Genomic DNA, 23600 nt, shown 5'->3' with positions numbered 1-23600 from the left:
CCAAATTGAATTCAAAGGTTTAGGAAGCATGTCTGTGGCATGTCAAAAGTAAACACATTCTTAATTTACAAATAAGAGACTCAAGAGTGGTTCTTATGTGGCATTCCACTATATATCGCTAAAGATTTGGGGGGTCAGTATGGATGATACCCAGGGATCTCTTCAAAAGCTGTAGTCCAGTTTATGAGAAGGTTACATCTATAAGAGGAAACTTGCTGAACTAGTCAAACAACTTCCTTTGTCAAGGTAATTGCCCTAGCCAAATACCCATCATCTGCATCTTAAAGAGTGAGCACTGTTGCCCTAGAGAGGAATGGGTGAGCTTTTCCCCACCTCATCTTAGGAAGGGGAACAGCAAACTGAGGGTGCAGAGGCTGTGAGTGAGTTTGATGGATGCTGGAAGCTGGAGGTGCTGTCTTGCTCTATGCTGAACCCAGCATTGTGGGTTGAGGCTTCCCTGGAAACCTAATGGGGAAGCAAGAACTTGTTGGGTGCTAATGCGACTCCATTCTATTCTTAGGTTGTGTATAGGTTGTGACTAACGACAGCACAGGCTCTATAGATCGTCATTCTAAGGAAGCCAAACCCTGGAATAGTGCAGGTACATGTGGACTCTCTTGCTGCTCAGATACTGGGTTGCATGCAATAGTATTTTGGTTTTCCTTAACGTTACAGGAATGGTGTAGCCCAATTCCGCCTGGGTAGATCAGGGAGGTATGGCTAATGCTAGGAGCCTTGAATGGGGAGGGGGATAGGGATTGACACCTTCTTTGGCGATCTCTCGTAGCCGAGTAAGATTGTCTTCCATAAACACGGTTTTAACAATGGGTTTGTAAGTGACTGTGGAGGCCAATTCTGGATCCACACGTCCTTCCACAGTGGGACATTGGTTTCCAGGTGGGAGTTGATCACGGTGTGGATTTGCCAAGCGTGCCTTCCTCTTAGCACATTTCTACCTTGCATCCTGAGATCTAGTTTCTTCAAAGTCCATGACACCTTTGGTAAAGGTTGTTCTCCAACTGGAGTGCTCGCATGCCAGTGTTTCCCAGTTGACAGTGTTTATACTCCATTTTTTAAGATTTGCCTTGAGACAGTCTTTAAACCTCTTTTGTTGACCACCAGCATTACGCTTTCCATTTTTAAGTTCAGAATAGAGTAGTTGCTTTGGAAGACGATCATCAGGCATCCACACATGACCATTCCAACGAAGTTGATTTTGAAGAATCACTGGTGATCTTTGCTTCTTCCAGTACACTGATATTAGTTCCCCTGTCTTCCCACGTGATGTGTAAAATTGACACCAATGTAGAGTCAATGGCTAGGGATCTTTGCAAATACTTAGGGCATCATGCAGTTCAATGGCACCCTTAAACTTCTGTATGGATTGCTGAGCTCACTGCAAAGTGTCTGGCTCATTATCTTGAATGGGAGGTCAGTAAACTTACTACCAGTGTTCATAGTTCTTTAAAAATTTATCCCCAAAAAACCCCCAAGAGATATGTAACAAGGTTACATATACTGTATTCGGATTTAACTTTGCTATCATGGATAGTTTTCCAACCAGTTAACAGCGGAAAATACAAACCACTGACTCTGGTGTGGGAGAAGGGGGGTGGCTCAGGCTTTAATAGTTCAAGAGCAATTTACTTCCACCAAAGATACTGGCCTTAGAATTTCTCTCAGAAGCAGCCTACACATCAGAATAAAATCAAAATATTTTTTCTTCCTAAGACCAGGCAAACTGATTTTCCAATCTACGAAAATATTTTAATTCTGAGGGAGCAACATGTCGGTCAAGTGTGAAAAGGAAAATGACTCCAATCCACAGAAGAGTAAAAAGGAAAATGATGCCTCTCCACTGAAGAGTAAACTTATAGAGGTACTATCAGAAATGCACAGCTATGAATCAACATCTGTAAGGGCAAATTATTTTTTAATTTCATGGGATACCTCTTAAATACCATGACGCAGTAGACTTGGATACCCCAGTAAGGATTCTGGGAGAAAGGAAACCATAAATATTTAAAGTTTGAATCATCCCTCTTATAATGCTAGAGCCTGGGGGTGGGGTGGGGAGGTTATCCAATAAAGCTGAATTTTGGAAGATTCAGGGCAGACCAAAGGTAGTATTTCTTCAAACAACACTTAGTTAATCTTTGGAGTTCACTCCCACAAGATATAGTGATGGGTCACCAACTTGGATGGCTTTGAAAGAGGATTAGACAAAATTTTGGAGGAACAGGCTATGTTGAGGGCTAAGTTCTATCTCTACTGTCAGATGCAGTATGCCTCTGTATTCCAGATTCTGGGAGTCACAAGCAGAGAGAGCACAGTTGCTCTCAAGTGATGCTTGTGAGTTTCCCATAGGCAACTGGTTGGCCACTATAAGAACGGGATGCTGGACTAGCTGAGTCTTTGGCTTGATCCACCTTGGCACGTCTTATAGTGATGCCCATGATAAGGATGTATAGGAAGTACCCATATATTATTGCAGGTATGTGCAAATATGAGCAGGTGGAAGGCACTTCAGAAAACAGTTGCTGTTCCACATGATCACTGATATTTATTGGTGAAAATGGTTTATTGGACGTGATAACTAATTCTAGTTCTGGTCACAGGTGCACTTTTGTTTTGTTTTTCTTTCAGAATACAAGTGTCTTGAGCACTCAGTATGAAGAGAAAGTCCGCCCATGTATTGACCTTATTGATTCTCTGAGAGCCCTTGGAGTGGAGAAGGACTTGGCATTGCCAGCAATTGCTGTGATTGGAGATCAGAGCTCAGGGAAAAGCTCAGTTCTGGAAGCTCTTTCTGGAGTCGCTCTTCCAAGGGGCAGTGGTGAGAATTCCCCACCCCCACCCCAGTTTTTCCTCTTTGAAATGCCCAACATCTCCATGAGTCAATGTGATGCAATAATCAATCTCTATATTAAGACTGTCTTCAGAGTCTCTCCTCTGGGGGCTTCCACCATCTGATGTAAAGGGAGGTGGTTCGAAACGCAACCTGAAAAAAGAGACAATGCACATAATTTTTGTAAACTTAAGAAATATATTTTAAAACTAATTATTTTTTTAAAGAGAGGGCTTTCTTGGTGGTGGCACCCAGTTTATGACATGCTTTTCCTTGGGGAGATTCTCTTGGCAACTCTTTTGCTACTTTGGGTTGCCTTTTTATTTTTTCTGAGCCCTATAAGTAACTTTCATTCCCCATGAAATTGGTTTAATACTTTTTATTAGTATTTTGTAATCCACAGGATATTACTCTCTTTATGACTAAACAGCTTTCTTTCTTTCTTTCTTCTCTCTCTCTCTCTCTCTCTCTCTCTCTCTCTCTCTCTCTCTCTCTCTCTCTCTCTCTCTCTCTCTCTGCCATTTGAAGGATGCAAAGACCCAACTATACTGATAAGCCACTTTCTCTGTGCCTAAAGACTTCAGTAGTGTTGTAATGTTATGGGCCACGTCTGCTGTCGGAGGCAGTATGCCTCTGAATAGCAGTTACTGAAAATCACAAATGGGGAGAGGGCTGTTACATCCAGGTTCTGCTTATAGTCTTCCCATGGGCATCTGGTAGGCCACTGTGAGAACTGGATGCTGGATTAGATGGGCCTTTGGCCTGATCCAACAGGGCTCTTGCGTTCTAAGTGTTCTGCCTGCTGATACAACCAGGTTTTCCTTGGCCCACCCATGTTTTGGTGACATTCAAGATAGAGTAGGGCTCCCTTTGCCTTTCCCTGTCATCTTCCATTCCTTCTACAATCCCATTCCTTCATGCTTGCTTTTTCACTTTACAGGTATTGTTACGAGATGCCCCTTAGAGCTCAAGCTGAAGAAAACACACAACACGAAGGAATGGAAAGGGAAAATTTCATATCTGAACACAGTGAAAGATATGACTAGCTCGAGACAAGTGGAAGAAGAAATCATTAGAGGTAACTGTCGCTCACAGTGCGATCCTATGGATGTTGACACGGAAGCACGGCTCATTGTTCAGGAGAGCTAGTTTGCACATCGATGCACATAGAATTGCTATCTAAATTCATTTTTTGTATATCCTCTAGTGGGCAGCCAAAAAGATATTAAATTGTTATTAGGGTTGGGCTATACATAAAACAACAAGAGTTTTTCTGTGATGGTTTTCAGTTTCTTCCCTTGCACCAAGCAGAAATTCCAAATGCTTATCTTTGCAATTAGTTTCCTTTTCTGCCTCATTCTATTACAGAAGAACACATTTCTGCTGAAGTGTTCACTTTTTGGTCTGTACTTTGTAGGAACATATTTTCCCCCAAAGATTCCTGTTCTATTGCTTTGTTTTTCCTCCTATAATACAGCCCAGAATGCAATGGCTGGCTCTGGATCAGGCATTAGCTCAGAATTAATTAGCTTGGAAATCAGCTCCTCGGATGTTCCGGACCTGACTCTGATTGACCTGCCAGGAATCGCAAGAGTGGCTGTGGGTGATCAGCCAAAAGACATTGGACAGCAGGTAAAAAGAAGATTGTGTTCAGAACTGGTAGGATCCTGAAAATGAATTGGGTGGGTACATCAAGGTATGGGAGTGCCTCCTCCTGTACTGACATGTCCACATGCTAAAGGTATGAAGCTCTTCTCCAAATGCCACCCATTGGAGGTAAGGCTTACATCTACAAGGGAGAAGGGATTTTAGGGGCGGTGCTCCAGTTAGAGGCAGAAGTGGGTGGCATGGTGGAGCACTGGTGTTCCCCTGAGCTCCTGAGAGCTGCTTACAGGAAAGAGAGAGGTGAGGTGGTGGGGAGGTCAGGAAGGTTGAAACACACTAGCAAAACCAATCTGGCACTTCTGCTGGTGCACTTGCACCACACCTCTCCATCCAGGTAAGCATCAGCGACTCAGTTGTCAGGAGGTCAGGTGAACACTGGCTTGGAGGTATGCCTCATGCCACCTTTGATATATTTCAAAACATTTTTTACCACATTAAAAAAACATTTTTACTAGCTGCTTTTTATTTGCTGCTTGCTTTGTTTGCTTTATCTATTGTTTTAATTTTTGTAATTTTTTTGTAAATTGCACTGAAATCCTTGGTAGACATTGGAATATAAATAACACTGTAACACAGCAGTGGGAAACCTGATGATATTGGACTCAGACTCCCATCATCCCATGCTGGTTGGGCCTGATGGGTATGAAAGTACAAGAACATTGATCACTCCCAATTCCTTGATTAGTTCAAGACAGCAGTTGTGTTAATAAATCCACTGCTTTGGCACAAGAGATTCTTCTATTGTTCCAGTTTTGTACAAAATTTTAGTTGGCTGTATTTATTCATTTTATAAGGTGCCATATAACACAGCTCTTATTGTCTGAATTTTGTTACAGATAATAAAGTTAATTAAGAAGTATATTAACAAACAAGAAACCATCAATTTGGTAGTGGTGCCAAGTAATGTAGACATTGCAACAACGGAGGCACTGAAAATGGCTCAAGAAGTAGATCCCAAGGGGGAGAGAACACTTGGTAAGTTAAATAAGCACTTAAAAGTGGTGGTGGTGTTTTTAACTACAGGGAGGATGGGTTATTACTGCAGGAATCCTACCACTGTTTGATTTGTGTCATTCAGAATTTTATTTAGAGGTCTTACCATAGCCTATTCTCTTCTTTATCATTTTGCCAAGCATCTAATCAGTTTTTGCTATGATTTTGTGTTAGCCCTCAAATCTACCCTCTTTCTGCTGCATTTACTTAAATGGAGACTTATCAGCTATATATTTTGTGAATATTCTCATGATATTCTAGACCAGCACGCTTCACATGGCAGGCTGAATTCTTCTGGCTAATTCTGTTGTGGCTCTTTGCTGTTGTGAACTGCACATCTGTACAGAGAAATAGAAGCATATTGGGGGTTGGGTGGGAAGGATGGACTCAGCAGCAAGCAGTGTGGTCCAGAATCTGTGTGGGTCAAGGGCAGCAGTCATGGGTCCAAAGGAGCAGAGGCTGGTAACATGGTCCAAGACCATATAGGTTAGGCTCCAGACAGCAGGCATGGTGAGGCAATAGAAATCTGTATATCAGGTAGTGACAGATTGCACAGACTGGGGAGCCAAACCAAATACAGTACTTGTATTGGACCAGCTGGATTCCTACTAGTTCTGCAGCTCATCTGATACAGTCTCTCTTTCAGCTACTATCAGATGGCCAGCCATTTCTTGCAACTGCAAGCTGTTCCAGTAGCACAAAAGAAAGACTTCCAGGCCCTGCTGCTGCTGGATTCCCCAGGCTGAGTCCAGGCTGTCTTTCTCCTTCCCCACTGCACCCTTATGCAATACTTTACTTCCAAATGGAGAACAGATCCACACCATACATTTAAATACTGGGAACTGTAGTTTAGGAGTGCTGGGAATTGTAGCTCTGTGAAGGGGAAACTACAGTTCCCCAGATTATTTCGGGGAACTCCTGTGCAGGGTGTCTGTTGTGGGGGGGGGGAGGAGATTGTTAGCCGCTTTGAGACTCCTTCGGGTAGTGATAAAGCAGGATATCAAATCCAAACTCTTCTTCTTTACATGTATGGTGTGGATCTGCAGGTTTCCCATAGTCATGTGGTTGGGTTACCATGAGGACTGGATGCTGGACTAGGTGGACCATTGGCCTGATCCAGCAGGCTTTTCTGATAGGACATAAGAATATCTCCTATTTCCCATCATAGATATATTCTCTGAAACAGCTTTTGCCAACCTGGTGTCTTCTAGATGTACTGGACTACAACATTCATTGGCCTCCATCCAAGATTGCCCAAGAGTCAGAGATGGTAGGACTTGGAAGTCTAAATCAGGCATCCCCAAACTGCGGCCCTCCAGATGTTTTGGCCTACAACTCCCATGATCCCTAGCTAACAGGACCAGTGGTCAGGAATGATGGAAATTGTAGTCCAAAACATCTGGAGGGCCAAAGTTTCGGGATGCCTGGTCTAAAACATCTGGAGGGCAGCAGGCTAGTGAAGCTGTTCTGCAATCTTCTTTGAGTGTTCCATGTGAACATTCTAAAACTATTTTGTAAGAAATAAACTTGTTTTTTTCCAATAAATACTTGAGATGTCGGAGAAGAAAATGGTCTGTCCTCTCAGTCATCTTTGGTAGGCAGGCCTCAAACACACATGCTCTCACTTTGAAGTCCTCTGTTTCCTAATCCAAAAAATGTGGACAGTCACCATAATTTCATAGTGGTGAGGAAGTTTAGAGACATTTCCCCACCCCCCATACAGGCCCCATGGGTTCAAAGGCGACCTGGTTCAGAATATGTACTACCTTTTCTTAAAAAAAAAAACTAAGATAAAATACTTTTCTTCCTATGCATCCATTATTTCACAGGCATCCTGACCAAGCCTGACTTGGTCGACAAGGGAACAGAGAGAGAAGTGGTGGACATAATCCGGAATCAAAGAGTCCCCCTGAGAAAAGGATATATGATCGTTAAGTGTCGTGGGCAAAGTGATATCAACAACAAAGTGACTTTGGGAGATGCAATTGAGAAAGAGAGAGAATTTTTTGAAGAACATGACTTTTTCAGGTAGCCTTATTTTTAAAAAGAAAGAAAGGAATCCCTGCATCATGTTCATTGTGGTCTTACTTGGTTGAAATACAATGCCCAATTACCGTATTTTATAACACGCCCCTGTGTATAAGACATTGGGGGAGGGCTCAAAATTGATAAAATGGGGGGAAATTGCCCACTTGTTGAGCTTTGGGAGGGGATTGCCGAAAACCGCTCACCTGCCTGACCTACAATGCCACTCACATGCATCATGAAAGCCACCAATTGTCTGCGCCCTCGCCACCCGCAGCCACATACTGCCCGCTGAATTGCTGCAGCAACAGCCAGTCGAGAACGCCTATTGCTGCAGCAACAGCCAGTCGAGAACGCCCATTGCTGCAGCCACACCAATCACCCGCCCAATCACCACTCAAAACCTCCTGCTTGTGGCAGCAACCAATCCCTTGTCCCCCCCATGCACTATCCGTGTATAAGACAACCCCCAATTTTTCAGTTTCAAACATAACAAAAAACCTCGTCTTAATACATGGAAAAGTACAGAAAGTGAATGTATGCATCCAATGAGAGCATCAGGTTGACACTTCAGGCTGCAGTACTCCACACACTGGGTCTGATCATTCCAAAGACTGTTTAAACGAGTCCCATTTGACTGAATATTGGGAACTGCCTACCTGACTGCCTGCAATTACTCACTTTTGTTTCCTGCTAGATCTCTTTTGGAGGAAGGCAGAGCTACCATCCCACTTTTGGCAGAAAGGCTTACACAGGAGCTGATAGAGCACATTAGCGTAAGAGAATACTAATACACTTAAATAACTAATGTTGTTAGTGCTTTGAAATAATTGTATGTACCGTACGTTGTCTTTACTTGTTTAGGAAAGCCTATCCAAACATGTAAGTTAATATGTATTTTAATCTGTAATTTTAGTACATAATGTATTTTTTAATGATTGGTTTTATTTATATTTCAGTTTTATTTATATTTCAGTTTTCAATCTTTGACTTCTATTGATAATTTTTTGCTTTAAAAAAAGTGGGAAAATGACTGGAGGGGGAAAAGTTAAATAACATCTTCTGCTTTCTCAAGATTTATCCTGTTAAAAAAAAACACCAGCAGAGGAAAACTACATGTCACTAAAGTTGGTGGCTTTTATGTTTCACCACCAGTGTTAAGCAGCTGCAATTGCATTTATCTCAGTCAAGTGTCAGATTCTGGGAAGGAAGTGAAATTTAGCCTGGAAACATGGAATAAACTGAATCTATCATGGTGTGGTAGAATGGCGGCTATAAAAATGTCAATTCTACCAAAGTTACTTTTTCTGTTTCGCACCATTCCAATTATCACAGGTACAACACAATATAGAGTGGCAAAGGGTAATCTCAAGGTTTATATGGCAAGGTAAGAAGCCCAGGGTAAAATTTAAAATATTAACTGATAAAAAAGAAAGGGGTGGCTTCTCCCTTCCAGACCTTGGTTTATATTATGAATCTGCTTGTATATTATGGCTAATGGATTGGATAAAATTGGAAGAGGTAGAACTATTAGATCTGGAAGGCTTTCAAAATCGATTCGGTTGGCACGCGTACCTGTGGTATGACAAGGCACAAGTCCATAGAGACTTCCTACAACACACCATAAAGAAACCACTGCTGGAAGTGTGGCTGAGATATAGGGAATGGTTTGAAAGGAAGACTCCAGGATGGTTATCACCCCAAGAGGCCCTATCGGTGAAGAAGCTTAATATGAAGGGAAATTGGCTGACATATAGGGATATAATAACAGTGGAAAATAATACATTTAAAATGAGAACATATGAAGAGTTAAAAGATATGGTACAAGGATGGTGGGAATATCAACAAATCTATAGCACATTTGTGAAATGCAAAAGAGCAAAGGGGTTTGAGCAATCAAAGACAGTACTGGAGAAAATAGCAATGGATAATAACACAAAAAAGCTATCTAAAATTTACGAATTTCTACTAGAGTGGAAGACAAAATATGAACAAACCAAGTCTGTCATGATTAAATGGGCTATAGACTTAGGACGTAACATTGATTACGCAGAATGGAAGAAACTATGGAATGTAAGAATGAAATTTACGGCTTGTACATCATTGAAAGAAAATCTCTATAAGATGATGTACAGGTGGTATTTCACACCGATGAAGCTGTTCAAAATGTTTAAGTCCGGGGATAAAAAATGCTGGAAGTGTGGAATTCAAGAGGGCAATTTCATCCATATGTGGTGGCAATGCCAAAAGGTAAAGAACTATTGGGAGAATATATACAACGAAATAAAAAAGATCTTACGATACACAATAAAGAAAAAGCCAGAGGCCTTCCTTTTAGGAATGGTGGGGGAGGATGTAGACAAAAATGATGTAAAGCTATTTCTCTATGCAACAACAGGTGCAAGAATGATTTTAGCTCAGGTATGGAAACAAGATAAAATTCCAACAATAGAGGACTGGCGTAAAAAGATGGTGGAATACATGGAAGTCGCTAGACTAACATCAAAAATAAGACAGCGAGATAACGAAACGTATGATAGAGAATGGGGAAAGTTTGTGAAATATATGGATAGGATGTTAACACCATAAACAAAACCAGCAAAATGAACACAATCTCACAATTATGGCTTAATTTTCTTTATTGGCAATTTAGGTAGAATAATAAATTCAATGTATTAGATAAAAAGACAATTTGACAAATATATGGAGTGGATGAGTTGGAATGACATAAGCATGAAAAAGAAATTCAATACATGTGGGGGAAAATTGACAACAATAGATCTATGACCTCAAACATAAAGAAAGATAAACCGCACAAATATAAAGTAAGTCTTTAAAAAGGCAATCGAAGGTAGAGTGGAAGTCATATTTTAATATCTGTATCAATATTTTTTTATATTTAATGCAAATCTTTTTTCCTTTTTTAATTTTTTCTTTTTTTCTTGTTTCACTTATTATTGTTTTTTCTCTCTCTCTTTTCTCTGTAAGTTTTGAGAGGTTTCGCTTTATGTAAAAACAAAGTTGAAGAAAATTTGATGTAAAAGAAATATATTTGGTTGTAAATATGTAAATTAAATAAAGATTATTATGCAAAACAAAAAACAAAAAAGTGTCAGATTCTGTGAATGATTCTGTGAATTCACTCTAAAGAGGTGTTGAAACATTCTGAGAATTAAGACTGAATACTTTCCTTCTTGGTGCATGTCTGTCTTTCAGAAAACATTGCCAACTTTGCAAAAACAAATTAAGGAAAAGCTAGATGAAACAAATGCAGAGCTGCGAAAATGTGGTCCAGATGTGCCTGGAAGCATGGAAGAGAAGATGCTTTTCCTCATACAGGTAAATACCAGTAAATGTGGGGTTTCCAATTTTATTTCTGGAATGCCTGAAAATTTTAATATGTGTGTTTCTCAGGAAACTGAAAACCAATTACCTAAATATCAGTATGTAATTTTGGTAGAGGTTTCGGCCTTGAACACTGCCAGACATTTCTGAGCTTCAATGCAATAATGCATGTTTAAAAAGAATGTTGATGATGAAAGACCAAATAAACACCAACCACCTAGTGAAGAACAGGGGTGGGGAGCATGTCCCTCTCCAGATGTTGCTGGACTCTTAACAAATGGGTGATGGGAGGTGGTTGCAGCCTAGCACCCTTTTTGCATTAAAAGATTGGACAGCCATATGCTTCAACTGGACTAAAAGCACTGGTACAATACTAAGTTCCAGAGGCTATTATTATTATTATTATTATTATTATTATTATTATTATTATTATTTATAACCGCCCTATACCTGAAGGTCCTATTATCCTTTCCCATCAATTATCTCTTTTATTACCTTGTGAATAGTGAATCTAAGTCCAGACAGACAATAGTTAGGAGAGCTGAAAGTTATGTACATTGCAAAACAGGTAGAAAGTCATGCTTGCACAGCATGTAATGACTCTGCTGTGGCTTCTCTTTAAATATTATGTCTCATTCACCCTATATCATCTATTTGAAGGATATACTTTACTTAAGATGAGTATTGGCTACTTGTTGAAAAGTAACATCAGGGAACTACTTTAAGATTGTAAAGCTTATTTGTATGTGATTTGGGAACCATTATCTTTGTGGTGGTTTATGAATGGTACTATGGAATATGAATGATGGTGCCTACCCTGAACATTATCCACTTCTCTTTTATTATTGTACTCTGCTCATTCATATAAGCCATAAAGCTTAAGCCATCACGTTAAAAGCCTAACAGGTTGACAGTCTGTGTCATCTAATGTCCCTTCATCCCCCACCCCAATCCTTTTAATGGCTTGAAATGGCTCCAGCATTTTGGTTTGTTCATTCTTTCAACTATTCTCATTTCGGGAGCAATTATCCTCACCTCATCTACTATCCTATGTAAAACTTCATTTGCACGTAATGTTTGGTGGCAAGTCTTGATGCTTTCTGGATAATCACTCACTTTTTCAAAAGATGTACATTGTAGCTGGACAGACAGAATTGATATATAGATATTTAGATACAGTATATATATTCTTTTTACAGAAAATCAAGCTTTTTAATCAAGACCTCTTAAATATAGTACAAGGAGAAGATTTAATGGATTTTGAAGAAACAAGATTGTTCACAAAAGTGCGAAATATATTTAATCAATGGCAAGGGGAGGTCAACAGCAATGCACTAGATGGTAAACGGTTTCAAAATTCTTTTTTTTCTTCTGCAAGTGAACACCCAGTTTTTAACCTCAATTCTCATGCAGGCTGTGTACACATCAGTGTGATAGCATGTATGTAGTTTGCACAAACCCATTTTTTCCATATGCACTTTTGTGCATGTTTGTTCATGGGCATTTTCAGTTGAGCTCTGACCTCAATATTTCCTATCCACACTAGTGGGTGGGTGTGGTGCTTGATGGGATACATGTACATTGTGTGTTGTTGTCCCTATCATTCCAGAAACCTGAGGTTCAATTTGGGCATGTGCACAGACATTTGTTTACCTGTGCATGCAGCCCCCCCCCCTTTGAGATAGACGTCTTCCAATATCAGACTTACAGAAAAGAGCAGGTTAAAAAATGTGTGTTCCATAATTCATGGAGCAGCCAGGATTATTAACTTCATCCGTATTGGAGCCTTGAAAGCTGAGGGAGAATACTTAACACAATTTTTTTAATGTTGCAGTAAGAGAAACTATGCTAGATGAAATTGACAGCTATGAAAATAAATATCGTGGCAAAGAACTACCAGGGTTTATTAATTACAAGACCTTTGAGACCATTGTCAGACAACAAATTATGATGCTGAAATCGCCAGCTGTTGAAATGTTGACGGATGTAGCAGGTATGTTTTACAGTAACAACATGGTTTCTGGTTCTAATATCTGGTTTATATAAAGGGTTTCATGTGTGATTTTAAGAATATAATTTAGTCTGGAATATATCATTTCTGAATGTTGTTGATGTACTGTTAATATAGAAATAGCAGTTTTAAAACAGAATAGTTTTTTTAATTTTAATACACTTAAGTATTGTGAATATTTTGATTGACAAATGCAGGGCAATCAAAACTTGCGGAAAAACAAATTATTCTCTGTTAAGAGCACTACCTTCTATAGTGCAATCTTAAACATGTCCACTCAAAAGTAAATTTCATTGAATTTTATACCAGGTAATTCTATACCAAGTAATTAGGTATAGAATTGCAGTCTAAATGTTTTATTGGCTTTGTGAAAGTCAGTAAGAGCTCATAATTCATTTGCTTACACAAATTAACCCAATGATCTTCATGACTTGTGTCCTTTTTTATATCTGCATGGTGCTTAGCATATATTGACCTTGAAAGGAAATATGAAATATAAAAAAATTAAATAGAGATTGAGCACATTATAAGTAATAATTGTTTATTATGGCACAATATCTTACATGTCTTCTGTCAGTTGATCATTCTGATCCTAATCCTAACAAAATACTTCCTAGGAAGCAATTCCCATTGAAACTATTTACATGATTTCCCCAGTCTCTCTTTCTCTCTCAACATATTGTAGACACACAAACAGACATGCCTCTGAGTAGAAGGTTGGGTTAATGGTAGCCAGGAGAGACACGATAGCAAGAGTGGTCATTTTTTTCCTAACATTTTGCACAATTTAACTGTATGTGCAGGGGTGCTGACTTGCTCCCCACATTGGGGGGGGGCAGCGCTTGCCCAGCAGTGGTAGGGGATGGCGGCCCCCTCACTATTGGGGGGGCTCAGCCCCCTGCCCAGAAATAGAGTTGGCACCCCTGTGTGTGTTTGTTGGTAGAGGTGAAGGTGTGTAAAGACACAAGCCTAGGGCCCCAGTTTTTTCCCCAACAATACACAGGACAGTATATTATTTACTTTGGCCAGTTGCTTAGGAATTATAGCCACAATTTATCTCCTAAGATTTCTGCCTTTAAATGGTTCTCCCTGTTTTCTAGAACTTGTGAGGGATAATTTTATTCAAACTGCCTTCCGACACTTTGATGCTTTCTACAATCTTCTGAGAGCTGCTCAGGTAAGAAGTGATGTATTTAGTCATAACCATGATTGTTAAGACAACAGGGGGGCAGGGCAACCCTGTAATGAATCCATAAAACCAGGATGGCTCTAGTGTGCTTGCTGACAATCAGGGCTTTAATGCACAGCTTCACTTGATATCACTATGATGTCAGGTGATTGACAGGTGGGCAGCCAGGGGTGGGAGAATTAAGATCTGGCCCATCAGTCTGAAAAGGTCTCCCCCTGACTCCTGCTTCAGACGAGCAGTGCTTTATGTGAGCTCTGCCCCCAGGTGTAAAAGGTCCTGCCTTGGTCCCAGATTTAAAAAATAAATAAATAGTTTGACTTAATTTTAACTACTTACTTGAAGGAGATGATATGATGCAGGGATGGGGCTACTCTGCTAAAGAGAGCCAATGTGTCATGGACTGGTTGCTCAGAGCCCAGGGAGTGGTGGTGGGACAAGAATGAGCCGTCAGAGGGAGAAAGCTGAGAAGAGGGGGTGTCAGAAACTGAAGAGGTAACAGGGCATAGTGAGCTGGGAGAGTCTGTGGCAGAGGGAGGTCCAGAATCAGAGGCAGACGCTGAAGCAGGGCAGGAGGCCAAGAGGCAGAGATGAGTCTGGCTGGAGAAGAAACATGAGTGTCTCTTCTTCCTGCTGTGACAAGCTCCCTTCCCCGCTTGTATCCCAGAACCAAAAGAGGTATGAAAAGAGCCAAGGAGAGATTAGCAAGGTGTAGATGCAGTCTCTTGCTTGGGGAGAAAAAAGGGGGGGCTTAGGCAACTGTGGGGAGGCAAGGACCTTCAGTCTCAGCAACTGCTTTATGGGGGTAAGACCTCCCAGAGGGGTCATTCCATGTCAGTTCAACCCGGTCATGGTTATGAAGAAAAACAATAAAATTGACACAAGGCCGAGGATCTCAAGAGGGATAGAAACACAGATTTCATGAAACTTTGAAGTGCTATAAAATTTAAACCGTTTGAGATAGGGAAAATTTAAGAGGGTTTCTTTCAACCATAAGAGAAGGGTGTACACCAAGTTTCATCAAAATCCGAGACTGTGGGTGGTAAAACCCTTGTTTTTTGGGTTGATTTGATGTGGAATGACCCAGAGATGAGTTGTGCTCCTTAGGCCTGACGCTCCTGTGCAGATAGTGTGTTTGCTACTAAAGAGTTAACTCCAACTTGCACAGTGTGATTTATTGCTAGCTCTTTCTTGACACAATGGTAGCTTTATATTTTAAAAGTGGCAGCATTATCCACTGGTATTTCTGTGCAAGATGCTATTCTGTGGTTCTCTCAAAATGTAACTGTTCTTCTACCATCAGTTGTGGAGTTCATGCATTTCAAATATTTGTACTTGAGTGTTGACCTTTCCCAGCTCCCATGGAATTGCTTTGTAATGCCTTACCTTATTTATCTACACATGCTACAGCTTGCGGAAGCGTCCAGTTTTTTTTAATCTCTGAAAACACTTTGCCTTAGACACTGGAATTGTCATTCAGGGTAGTGGGCAAAATGGACTAATGACCTATATTGGTAAAGCAGTTTTAGGTGGTAATTTTTGAGCCTTACTGATTATACTTGGGAACACTGAGTGTAGGGGTTCTCATAATGAATTACTGTGGAACAACAAAAAAAGATAATATCTTGTGTCATGCAGAGCAATATAGAAGATATAAGACTGAAGCAAGAAGAGGCTGCGGCATCCATGATCAATACTCAGTTTAAAATGGAACAAATAGTCTACTCCCAGGACAGTATTTATGGTGAAGATTTAAGTGCTATTAGAGCAAAAGATGTTGAAGATTTATCAGATGAAGTTCCTGCAAAGCTATGCTCCATGGAGGAAATGACTTACCACTTGAATGCTTACTTCAAAGTGAGTTTCAACTTCTTCTTTAACACCTCAATCTCCCATTACAACATGGAACAACTCTAGTTGTAAAATAAAGAAACACAATATCCAAAACTTTGATCTGAATAGCTTTTCTCCTGGGCTGATATACCCTTCCACCACCTTCCCGCTCCTCTCTCAGGATAGCTGAACTCTGTTTTTAAGTTTTTAAGCTATTGCTTTGGAGTAGCTTGCTCTTAACAGAAATGTCACATAAGAACCAAAATAAAGAAGTACCTACACATGCACATATATCAGGTTATTTCTCCTTGGAGGCTCTCATGGTAAAAAAAAAGGGGGGGGAAGCATTCAAATGATGAGGGAAATCATTTGCTCTATTGTCTGGGCCCAGAAACAAGAGAACTATATATATATATATATATATATATATATATATATATATATATAAAACTTTCTCCGTAACTGCTGAACCGTAATGTAACAAATTTGGCCACAACGTTCCATGCCCATCAGGGAGGGATCTGGCATTTAAAAATTTCCAAAAAAAACCCACACCTTTCACACCTAAAATAATGATTAAACATAAAAAAGTGGCACCCAAATTAAACGTCACCACCAAAAGCTCTGAAAACTCCAGCAGCATCCAATAGAAAGGAAGATCGCACCTGCCGCCTCCAAAGCTGCGCAGACATCACAAAATTCCACAGCAACCAACTGAAAACAGTCCTTTTGCAGCAACAAGGGCCAGCTTTTTCAATAGGCCTCAGCATTGCCAAGCAGGGGAAACTGAGTAGGCTGCACCATTCAGTAGGCCACAGGCAAAAACAAACAGAATAGGGCCTTTCACAACAGGGGGGGGGGCACAGGGATGAGGCACAACAACGGGAGGGGGGAACACATAGCCATGGGGGGGGGGTAGAACCCTGAGTCAGCCAAAGCAGTGGGGGGTGGGAACATTTTCAGGAACACACGTGGTGGGGGAGTCTTATTTTTGAAACTTACAGTAGGGGAGTCAGGGTTGGGACAGGGCAGGTGAGGGGACTCTAAAGGGAGACTCTGAAGGTCCATTTAACAGGAAAAGGTCCATTTAACACAAAAACCCACAGCAACGCATGGCCCGGCCAGCTAGTTTGTGAAATAAATAAGGTCCCATTATCCCTCCTCTTTGGATTGATTGTTAGTGGGAGTGATTGAGGCAGTATAACTTCTTTGGCCAACTGCAGAAGTGTGCAGGCTCATTAACCTAATAAGAGTGCTCAAAAACAGTCCAATGTGACATCACACGTACTACCTAGCTGGTCATGTGCTGCCCACCTTAAGACTGGCCATGCAGTAAATAACTGTGTGATCTCTAGAGGGGGAGATTGCATAGTGCTGATGCATATGTGGAAAGAGAGTGGGAGACCATTGCCTCAGCAGCACAAGAACCCTAAGGGCACTTTCATTTTTTGTAAATTGTGTTTGAAAGTTCAGCCTTCTTCCAGTGGCCTGTGTTGAAGTGGATGACCTGTTGTAATGATAGTCTTTTGATAATGCTTCCTGGTAATGCTGGTTTTGTCTGTCTGTTAATCAGTCTAAAAACCCAAACATTTCTCTTATTCTGTTTGCAGAGTGCAGGAACCCGTCTTGGTACCCAAATTCCCATGATTATTCGGACATTTGTTCTCCAGGATTATGCTGACAATTTACAAAATGCAATGCTGCAACTCTTGCAAAACAAAGATCAGTTTGACATTCTCCTTCAGGAGAGGCATGATACTTCCAATGTGAGGGACACTCTAAAGGAGAGGATCAAGCGTCTCACCAAAGCACGACAGCATTTAGCAAAATTCCCCATGTAATCAAGAGGTGTGTTAATTCCCTCTTCCAATTGCAGATAGAAGGGATCCTATTCATTGCTTGTGTATACAGTGGTACCTCGGTTCTCAAATGCCTTGGTACTCAAACAACTTGGAACCCAAATGCTGCAAACCCAGAAGTACAGTAAGTGTTCTGGTTTGCAAACTTTTTCCAGAAGCCAAATGTGCTCCATTTTCAGTGTTAGGCTGACTATTTGAATGCCACACTTCCGATTTGAGTGCCACACTTCTGTTTTGAGTGTTACACTGACAATTTGAGTGCTACACTTCCATTTAAATGTTACGCTGAGGTCTGTCTGTCTGGCTCTTTTACTAATTGATTGATTGTCTGACTGCAGTACATTGTTTATTGCTTTCTTTTCATGGATCAGTGGTCTCGTTAAATAGTAACATTCATGTTAAATTGCTGTTTTAGGTGTTGTTTTTAAGTGTCTGAAACTGATTAATCCACCTTGCTTTTGGAACGTTTTAGTTATGGAACGGATCTCCGGAACGGATTAAGTTTGAAAACCAAGGTACCACTGTATAAACAACTTAAGCTTTTATACTACCACCACCCCAGTAATAATTGATTTTTAAAATACTAATTTCTAGACTTATGGTGGGAAACCTTGTTATTCTTTTAAAATAAAGTATTTGTTACTGAACTGGTCTCAAATTATTGCTTTCCCTCATATTCTTTGTTTGAGATTTTAATGCTGGTTTTTTCTCCAGGTGAATTATTACTGGTTATTTGAAGTGATTTCATGGTCTACATAATCCTTGCAATTAATACATGGATGAATACTTTCCACCTTGAAAATGATAGTCCACCTAAACCTTGTTGTTTAGTCGTTTAGTCGTGTCCGACTCTTCGTGACCCCATGGACCATAGCACGCCAGGCACTCCTGTCTTGCACTGCCTCCCGTAGTTTGGTCAAACTCATGTTCGTAGCTTCGAGAACACTGTCCAACCATCTTGTCCTCTGTCGTCCCCTTCTCCTAGTGCCCTCAATCTTTCCCAACATCAGGGTCTTTTCCAAGGATTCTTCTCTTCTCATGAGGTGGCCAAAGTATTGGAGCCTCAGCTTCACGATCTGTCCTTCCAGGGAGCACTCAGGGCTGATTTCCTTAAGAATGGATAGGTTTGATCTTCTAGCAGTCCATGGGACTCTCAAGAGTCTCCTCCAGCACCATAATTCAAAAGCATCAATTCTTCGGCGATCAGCCTTCTTTATGGTCCAGCTCTCACTTCCATACATCACTACTGGGAAAACCATAGCTTTAACTATACGGACCTTTGTCGGCAAGGTGATGTCTCTGCTTTTTAAGATGCTGTCTAGGTTTGTCATTGCTTTTCTCCCAAGAAGCAGGCGTCGTTTAATTTCGTGACTGCTGTCACCATCTGCAGTGATCAAGGAGCCCAAGAAAGTAAAATCTCTCACTGCCTCCATTTCTTCCCCTTCTATTTGCCAGGAGGTGATGGGACCAGTGGCCATGATCTTGGTTTTTTTGATGTTGAGCTTCAGACCATATTTTGCGCTCTCCTCTTTCACCCTCATTAAAAGGTTCTTTAATTCCTCCTCACTTTCTGCCATCAAGGTTGTGTCATCTGCATATCTGAGGTTGTTGATATTTCTTCCGGCAATCTTAATTCCTGCTTGGGATTCATCTAGTCCAGCCTTTCGCATGATGAATTCTGCATATAAGTTAAATAAGCAGGGAGACAATATACAACCTTGTCGTACTCCTTTCCCAATTTTGAACCAATCAGTTGTTCCATATCCAGTTCTAACTGTAGCTTCTTGTCCCACATAGAGATTTCTCAGGAGACAGATGAGGTGATCAGGCACTCCCATTTCTTTAAGAACTTGCCATAGCTTGCTGTGGTCGACACAGTCAAAGGCTTTTGCATAGTCAATGAAGCAGAAGTAGACGTTTTTCTGGAACTCTCTAGCTTTCTCCATAATCCAGCGCATGTTTGCTATTTGGTCTCTGGTTCCTCTGCCCTTTCGAAATCCAGCTTGCACTTCTGGGAGTTCTCGGTCCACATACTGCCTAAGCCTGCCTTGTAGAATTTTAAGCATAACCTTGCTAGCGTGTGAAATGAGGGCAATTGTGCGGTAGTTGGAGCATTCTTTGGCACTGCCCTTCTTTGGAATTGGGATGTAGACTGATCTTCTCCAATCCTCTGGCCATTGCTGAGTTTTCCAAACTTGCTGGCATATTGGGTGTAGCACCTTAACAGCATCATCTTTTAAAATTTTAAATAGTTCAGCTGGAATATCATCACTTCCACTGGCCTTGTTATTAGCAGTGCTTTCTAAGGCCCATTTGACTTCACTCTCCAAGATGTCTGGCTCAAGGTCAGCAACCACACTACCTGGGGTGTACGAGACCTCCATATCTTTCTGGTATAATTCCTCTGTGTATTCTTGCCACCTCTTCTTGATGTCTTCTGCTTCTGTTAGGTCCTTACCACCTAAACCTAGGAATGTGCAATCAGATCAAGAGCATGCATTGTCTAGAACTACTAGATCAGTGGTTCCCAACCTTTTTTGGCCATGCCCCACCTAAGCATCATAGCCATGCCCCATGACATACAATTATTATCATTCAAAAAGTAATCTCCTATTCACATGGGGGAAGCCTAAAAGGCCATTAACTATTAATAATTCATTCTCGAATTGCCCCCCTGTGGGTTGTGTGCCCCACATTGGGAACCACTGTTGGGCATCTGCACCAACCGAGTGTCTGCAGCGGCAGGGACAATGAAATAACAAACTTGCCCGCAATATCTTTGCTTGCTTTTTATTTTTGAATATATACAATACACATTCTCAAAATCAATGCCTTCCAACTGTTGATATCCTCTTGCCACTAACCTAGTTTTATATCTCATTATTTTATTTTTATCATTAAGTTTTACTTTGAACACCCATCTTGAATCTATGACTCATATCAGGTGTTTGCTTCACAAAATTCCAGGTGTTATTTTGATTTAGAGATGCAAACTCAGAGTCTATCGCTCCTTTCCAAAGCTGAGCTTGTGACTTTGGCATAGTTTGTATCTCTTTAAAACTTTTTGCTTCAAAATTAGCTTGGTTACAATATACATTGCTTGTAACTTCCCCTTGTATTTCCTCAGCAACTGTAGCAACATTTCTACGTCTAAACAACTGCTCCTTTCGTTTCTGCTTCTATAGCTGTTGTTCGTTGAAGTAACACTGTGGCTGTCCAGTTATCCTATTGGAGCGTCTAAGCTCCTGTAAACTTTCACTGTCAGCTTTTAAATTTCCATCTGAAATTTTTGAAATACTGCTAGTATTTTTGAAGTACTGCTAGCTTTGGACTTAACGTATGGTCTGAGTAGTCCATTGCCTCCTGCTCCTCTTTAAACTCATAGCCCCCAATCTCTGACTGCTCACTATCAGAATCGGTATCAGATGGCTGCTTGTTAGCATCAGCTGTACTCTCTGGGGATACTTCATTTAGACCAGGCATCCCCAAATTTCGGCCCTCCAGATGTTTTGGACTACAGTTCCCATCTTCCCTGACCGCTGGTCATGTTAGCTGGGGATCATGGGAGTTGTAGGCCAAAACATCTGGAGGGCTGCAGTTTGGGGGTGCCTGATTTAGACCATCAATATCTTGAAACTCAGCTACACCATCCCAGTGTACTGATGGCATAATGCTATGGGTAAGGTGAAACTTTCTTGTGTCTGGTAGGTAAATGTGATAATTCCCTTGTTGATACCCCACAAGTTTACCTGGGATACCTCTTTCCTGCAGCTTTCCTTTAGCTGGGTCATAACATCATAACATCACTGCCCCAAACGCAAAAATATTTTAGACGGGGACGTTTTCCAAAAAGCATTTCATAAGGTGTTACTGTTAATGCAGAATGATAAGAACGATTTTTCACATGGGTATAACAGTTAACACTCAGCCCAGAAACTATCAGGAAGTTGAGCATCATGGAGCATTCTTTTTATCCCAGATTGTAGGTTCTTGTTAACAACCTCAGCAATCCCATTCTACCAGGGACTCCTGGGTGATGACACTTGGTGCACTGTCCCCTGCACATTTAGGAACTCTTCAAAATCCTGAGACATAAATTCACCTCCAAGGTCAGAGTATAGATTTCGTATATTTTTACCAGAATGAGTCTTAACCCAATTACAAAACCTTTATACATTTCTGGTGCTTGAGACTACTTGGAGATCACATATGTCCAAACATATCTGGTTTTCTGGTCCACAAGTGTTAGCCAGAAACGGGACCCTCCAAGTGCTGCATCAATAGGAGTATAGCATCTAGATCAAGGGAAGTAATAGTACCACTGTATTCTGCTCTGGTCAGTACTGTGTCCAGTTCTGGGCACCACAGTTCAAGAAGAATACTGACAAGCTGGAACGTGTCCAGAGGAGGGCAACCAAAATGGTCAAAGGCCTGGAAACGATGCCTTATGAGGAACGGCTTAGGGAGCTGGGTATGTTTAGCCTGGAGAAGAGAAGGTTAAGGGGTGATATGATAGCCATGTTCAAATATATAAAAGGATGTCATATAGAGGAGGGAGAAAGGTTGTTTTCCGCTGCTCCAGAGAAGTGGACACGGAACAATGGATTCAAACTACAAGAAAGAAGATTCCACCTAAATATTAGGAAGAACTTCCTGACAGTAAGAGCTGTTCGGCAGTGGAATTTGCTACCAAAGAGTGTGGTGGACTCTCCTTCTCTGGAGGTCTTTAAGCAGAGGCTTGACAGGCATATGTTAAGAATGCTTTGCTGGCATTTCCTGCTTGGCAGGGGGTTGGACTGGATGGCCCTTGTGGTCTCTTCCAACTCTATGATTCTGTGATTCTAAGTGATTATGGCAGTGGTCCTACTAGATCACAGTGAACCCTTTCAAAAGGCTCTGCTACTTCTCTCATAGTGCTTTTGCCCTTTCATGCTACCTTAATTTTATGTTTACAGCATGACAGGCATTTCATGTAAAATTTACACTGTTTAATTTCTAGACCACGCACCATATCCCGTGTTTTCAAAATATCTGCAAAGTTTTTATGGCAAAGCTTGCCATGAGCTTCATGTAAACAGATTTTATGTGGCTGGCAATTTGCAAACCCAGTCTCAAATCTTCCATTCTTGGGCAAGGTGATTGAGCGAGTGGTTGCTGAACAACTCCAGGCACGCCTGGAAGAAGCGGACCATTTGGATCCCTTCCAGTCAGGATTCAGGCCTCATCATGGGTATGAAACTGCCTTGGTCGCACTGGTTGATGATCTCCGGCAGGCTAGGGACAAAGGTAAGAGCTGTTTCCTTGTTCTGCTGGATCTCTCAGCGGCTTTTGACACCATCGACCATAACATCCTTCTGGACCGTCTAGAGGGATTGGGAGCTGGGGGCACTGTCATACAGTGGTTCCGCTCCTTCCTCCTGGGCCATGTTCAGAAAGTGGTGGGGGGGATGAGTGCTCAGATCCCTGGGCTCTCACTTGTGGGGTGCCTCAGCGTTCTGTCCTCTCCCCCATGCTTTTGAACATCTATATGCAGCTGCTGGGAGAGATCATCAGGGGGTTTGGTCTGGTCTGGTCATCAGTATGTGGATGATACCCAGCTCTACCTGTCTTTCAAATCAGAACCAGTGAAGGTGGTGAAGGTCCTGTGTGAGTGTCTGGAGGCGGTTGGAGGTTGGATGGCGGCTAACAGATTGAGGTTGAATCCTGACAAGACAGAAATACTGTTTGCGGGGGACACGAGGCGGGCAGGTGTGGGGGACTCCCTGGTCCTGAATGGGGTAACTGTGCCCCTGAAGGACCAGGTGCACAGCCTGGGAGTCCTTTTGGATTCACAGC

General features: G+C 41.4%; 1 protein-coding gene across 1 annotated transcript; it reads left to right on the top strand.

Moving 5' to 3' along the window:
• The first annotated feature begins 1741 nt into the window (after nt 1-1741).
• LOC118084932 (interferon-induced GTP-binding protein Mx1-like) lies at nt 1742-18566 on the top strand. The gene is made up of 13 exons (XM_035115075.2): nt 1742-1879; nt 2647-2836; nt 3789-3926; nt 4326-4480; nt 5350-5488; nt 7336-7534; nt 8229-8307; nt 10748-10870; nt 12076-12217; nt 12711-12869; nt 13988-14064; nt 15712-15930; nt 17517-18566. Exons 1-13 carry the CDS (start codon nt 1787-1789, stop codon nt 17745-17747), a joined length of 1944 nt encoding a protein of 647 aa, XP_034970966.2. The 5' UTR covers nt 1742-1786; the 3' UTR covers nt 17748-18566.
• The last annotated feature ends 5034 nt before the right edge of the window (nt 18567-23600 follow it).

The sequence above is a fragment of the Zootoca vivipara genome, chromosome 4, assembly GCF_963506605.1.
Source record: "Zootoca vivipara chromosome 4, rZooViv1.1, whole genome shotgun sequence".
NCBI lineage: Eukaryota > Metazoa > Chordata > Lepidosauria > Squamata > Lacertidae > Zootoca > Zootoca vivipara.
The sequence above is the reverse complement of the archived record's forward strand: the minus strand, read 5'-3'. Positions and strand labels throughout refer to the sequence as shown.

Excerpts from the sequence above, each read along its gene's own strand:
- LOC118084932 (XM_035115075.2), top strand. The coding sequence starts at position 1,787 with ATGTCGGTCAAGTGTGAAAAGGAAAATGACTCCAATCCACAGAAGAGT. Across the intron at positions 5,489-7,335 it reads CAAGGGGGAGAGAACACTTG|GCATCCTGACCAAGCCTGAC; the intron begins GTAAGTTAAATA and ends ATTATTTCACAG. Across the intron at positions 7,535-8,228 it reads GAAGAACATGACTTTTTCAG|ATCTCTTTTGGAGGAAGGCA; the intron begins GTAGCCTTATTT and ends GTTTCCTGCTAG.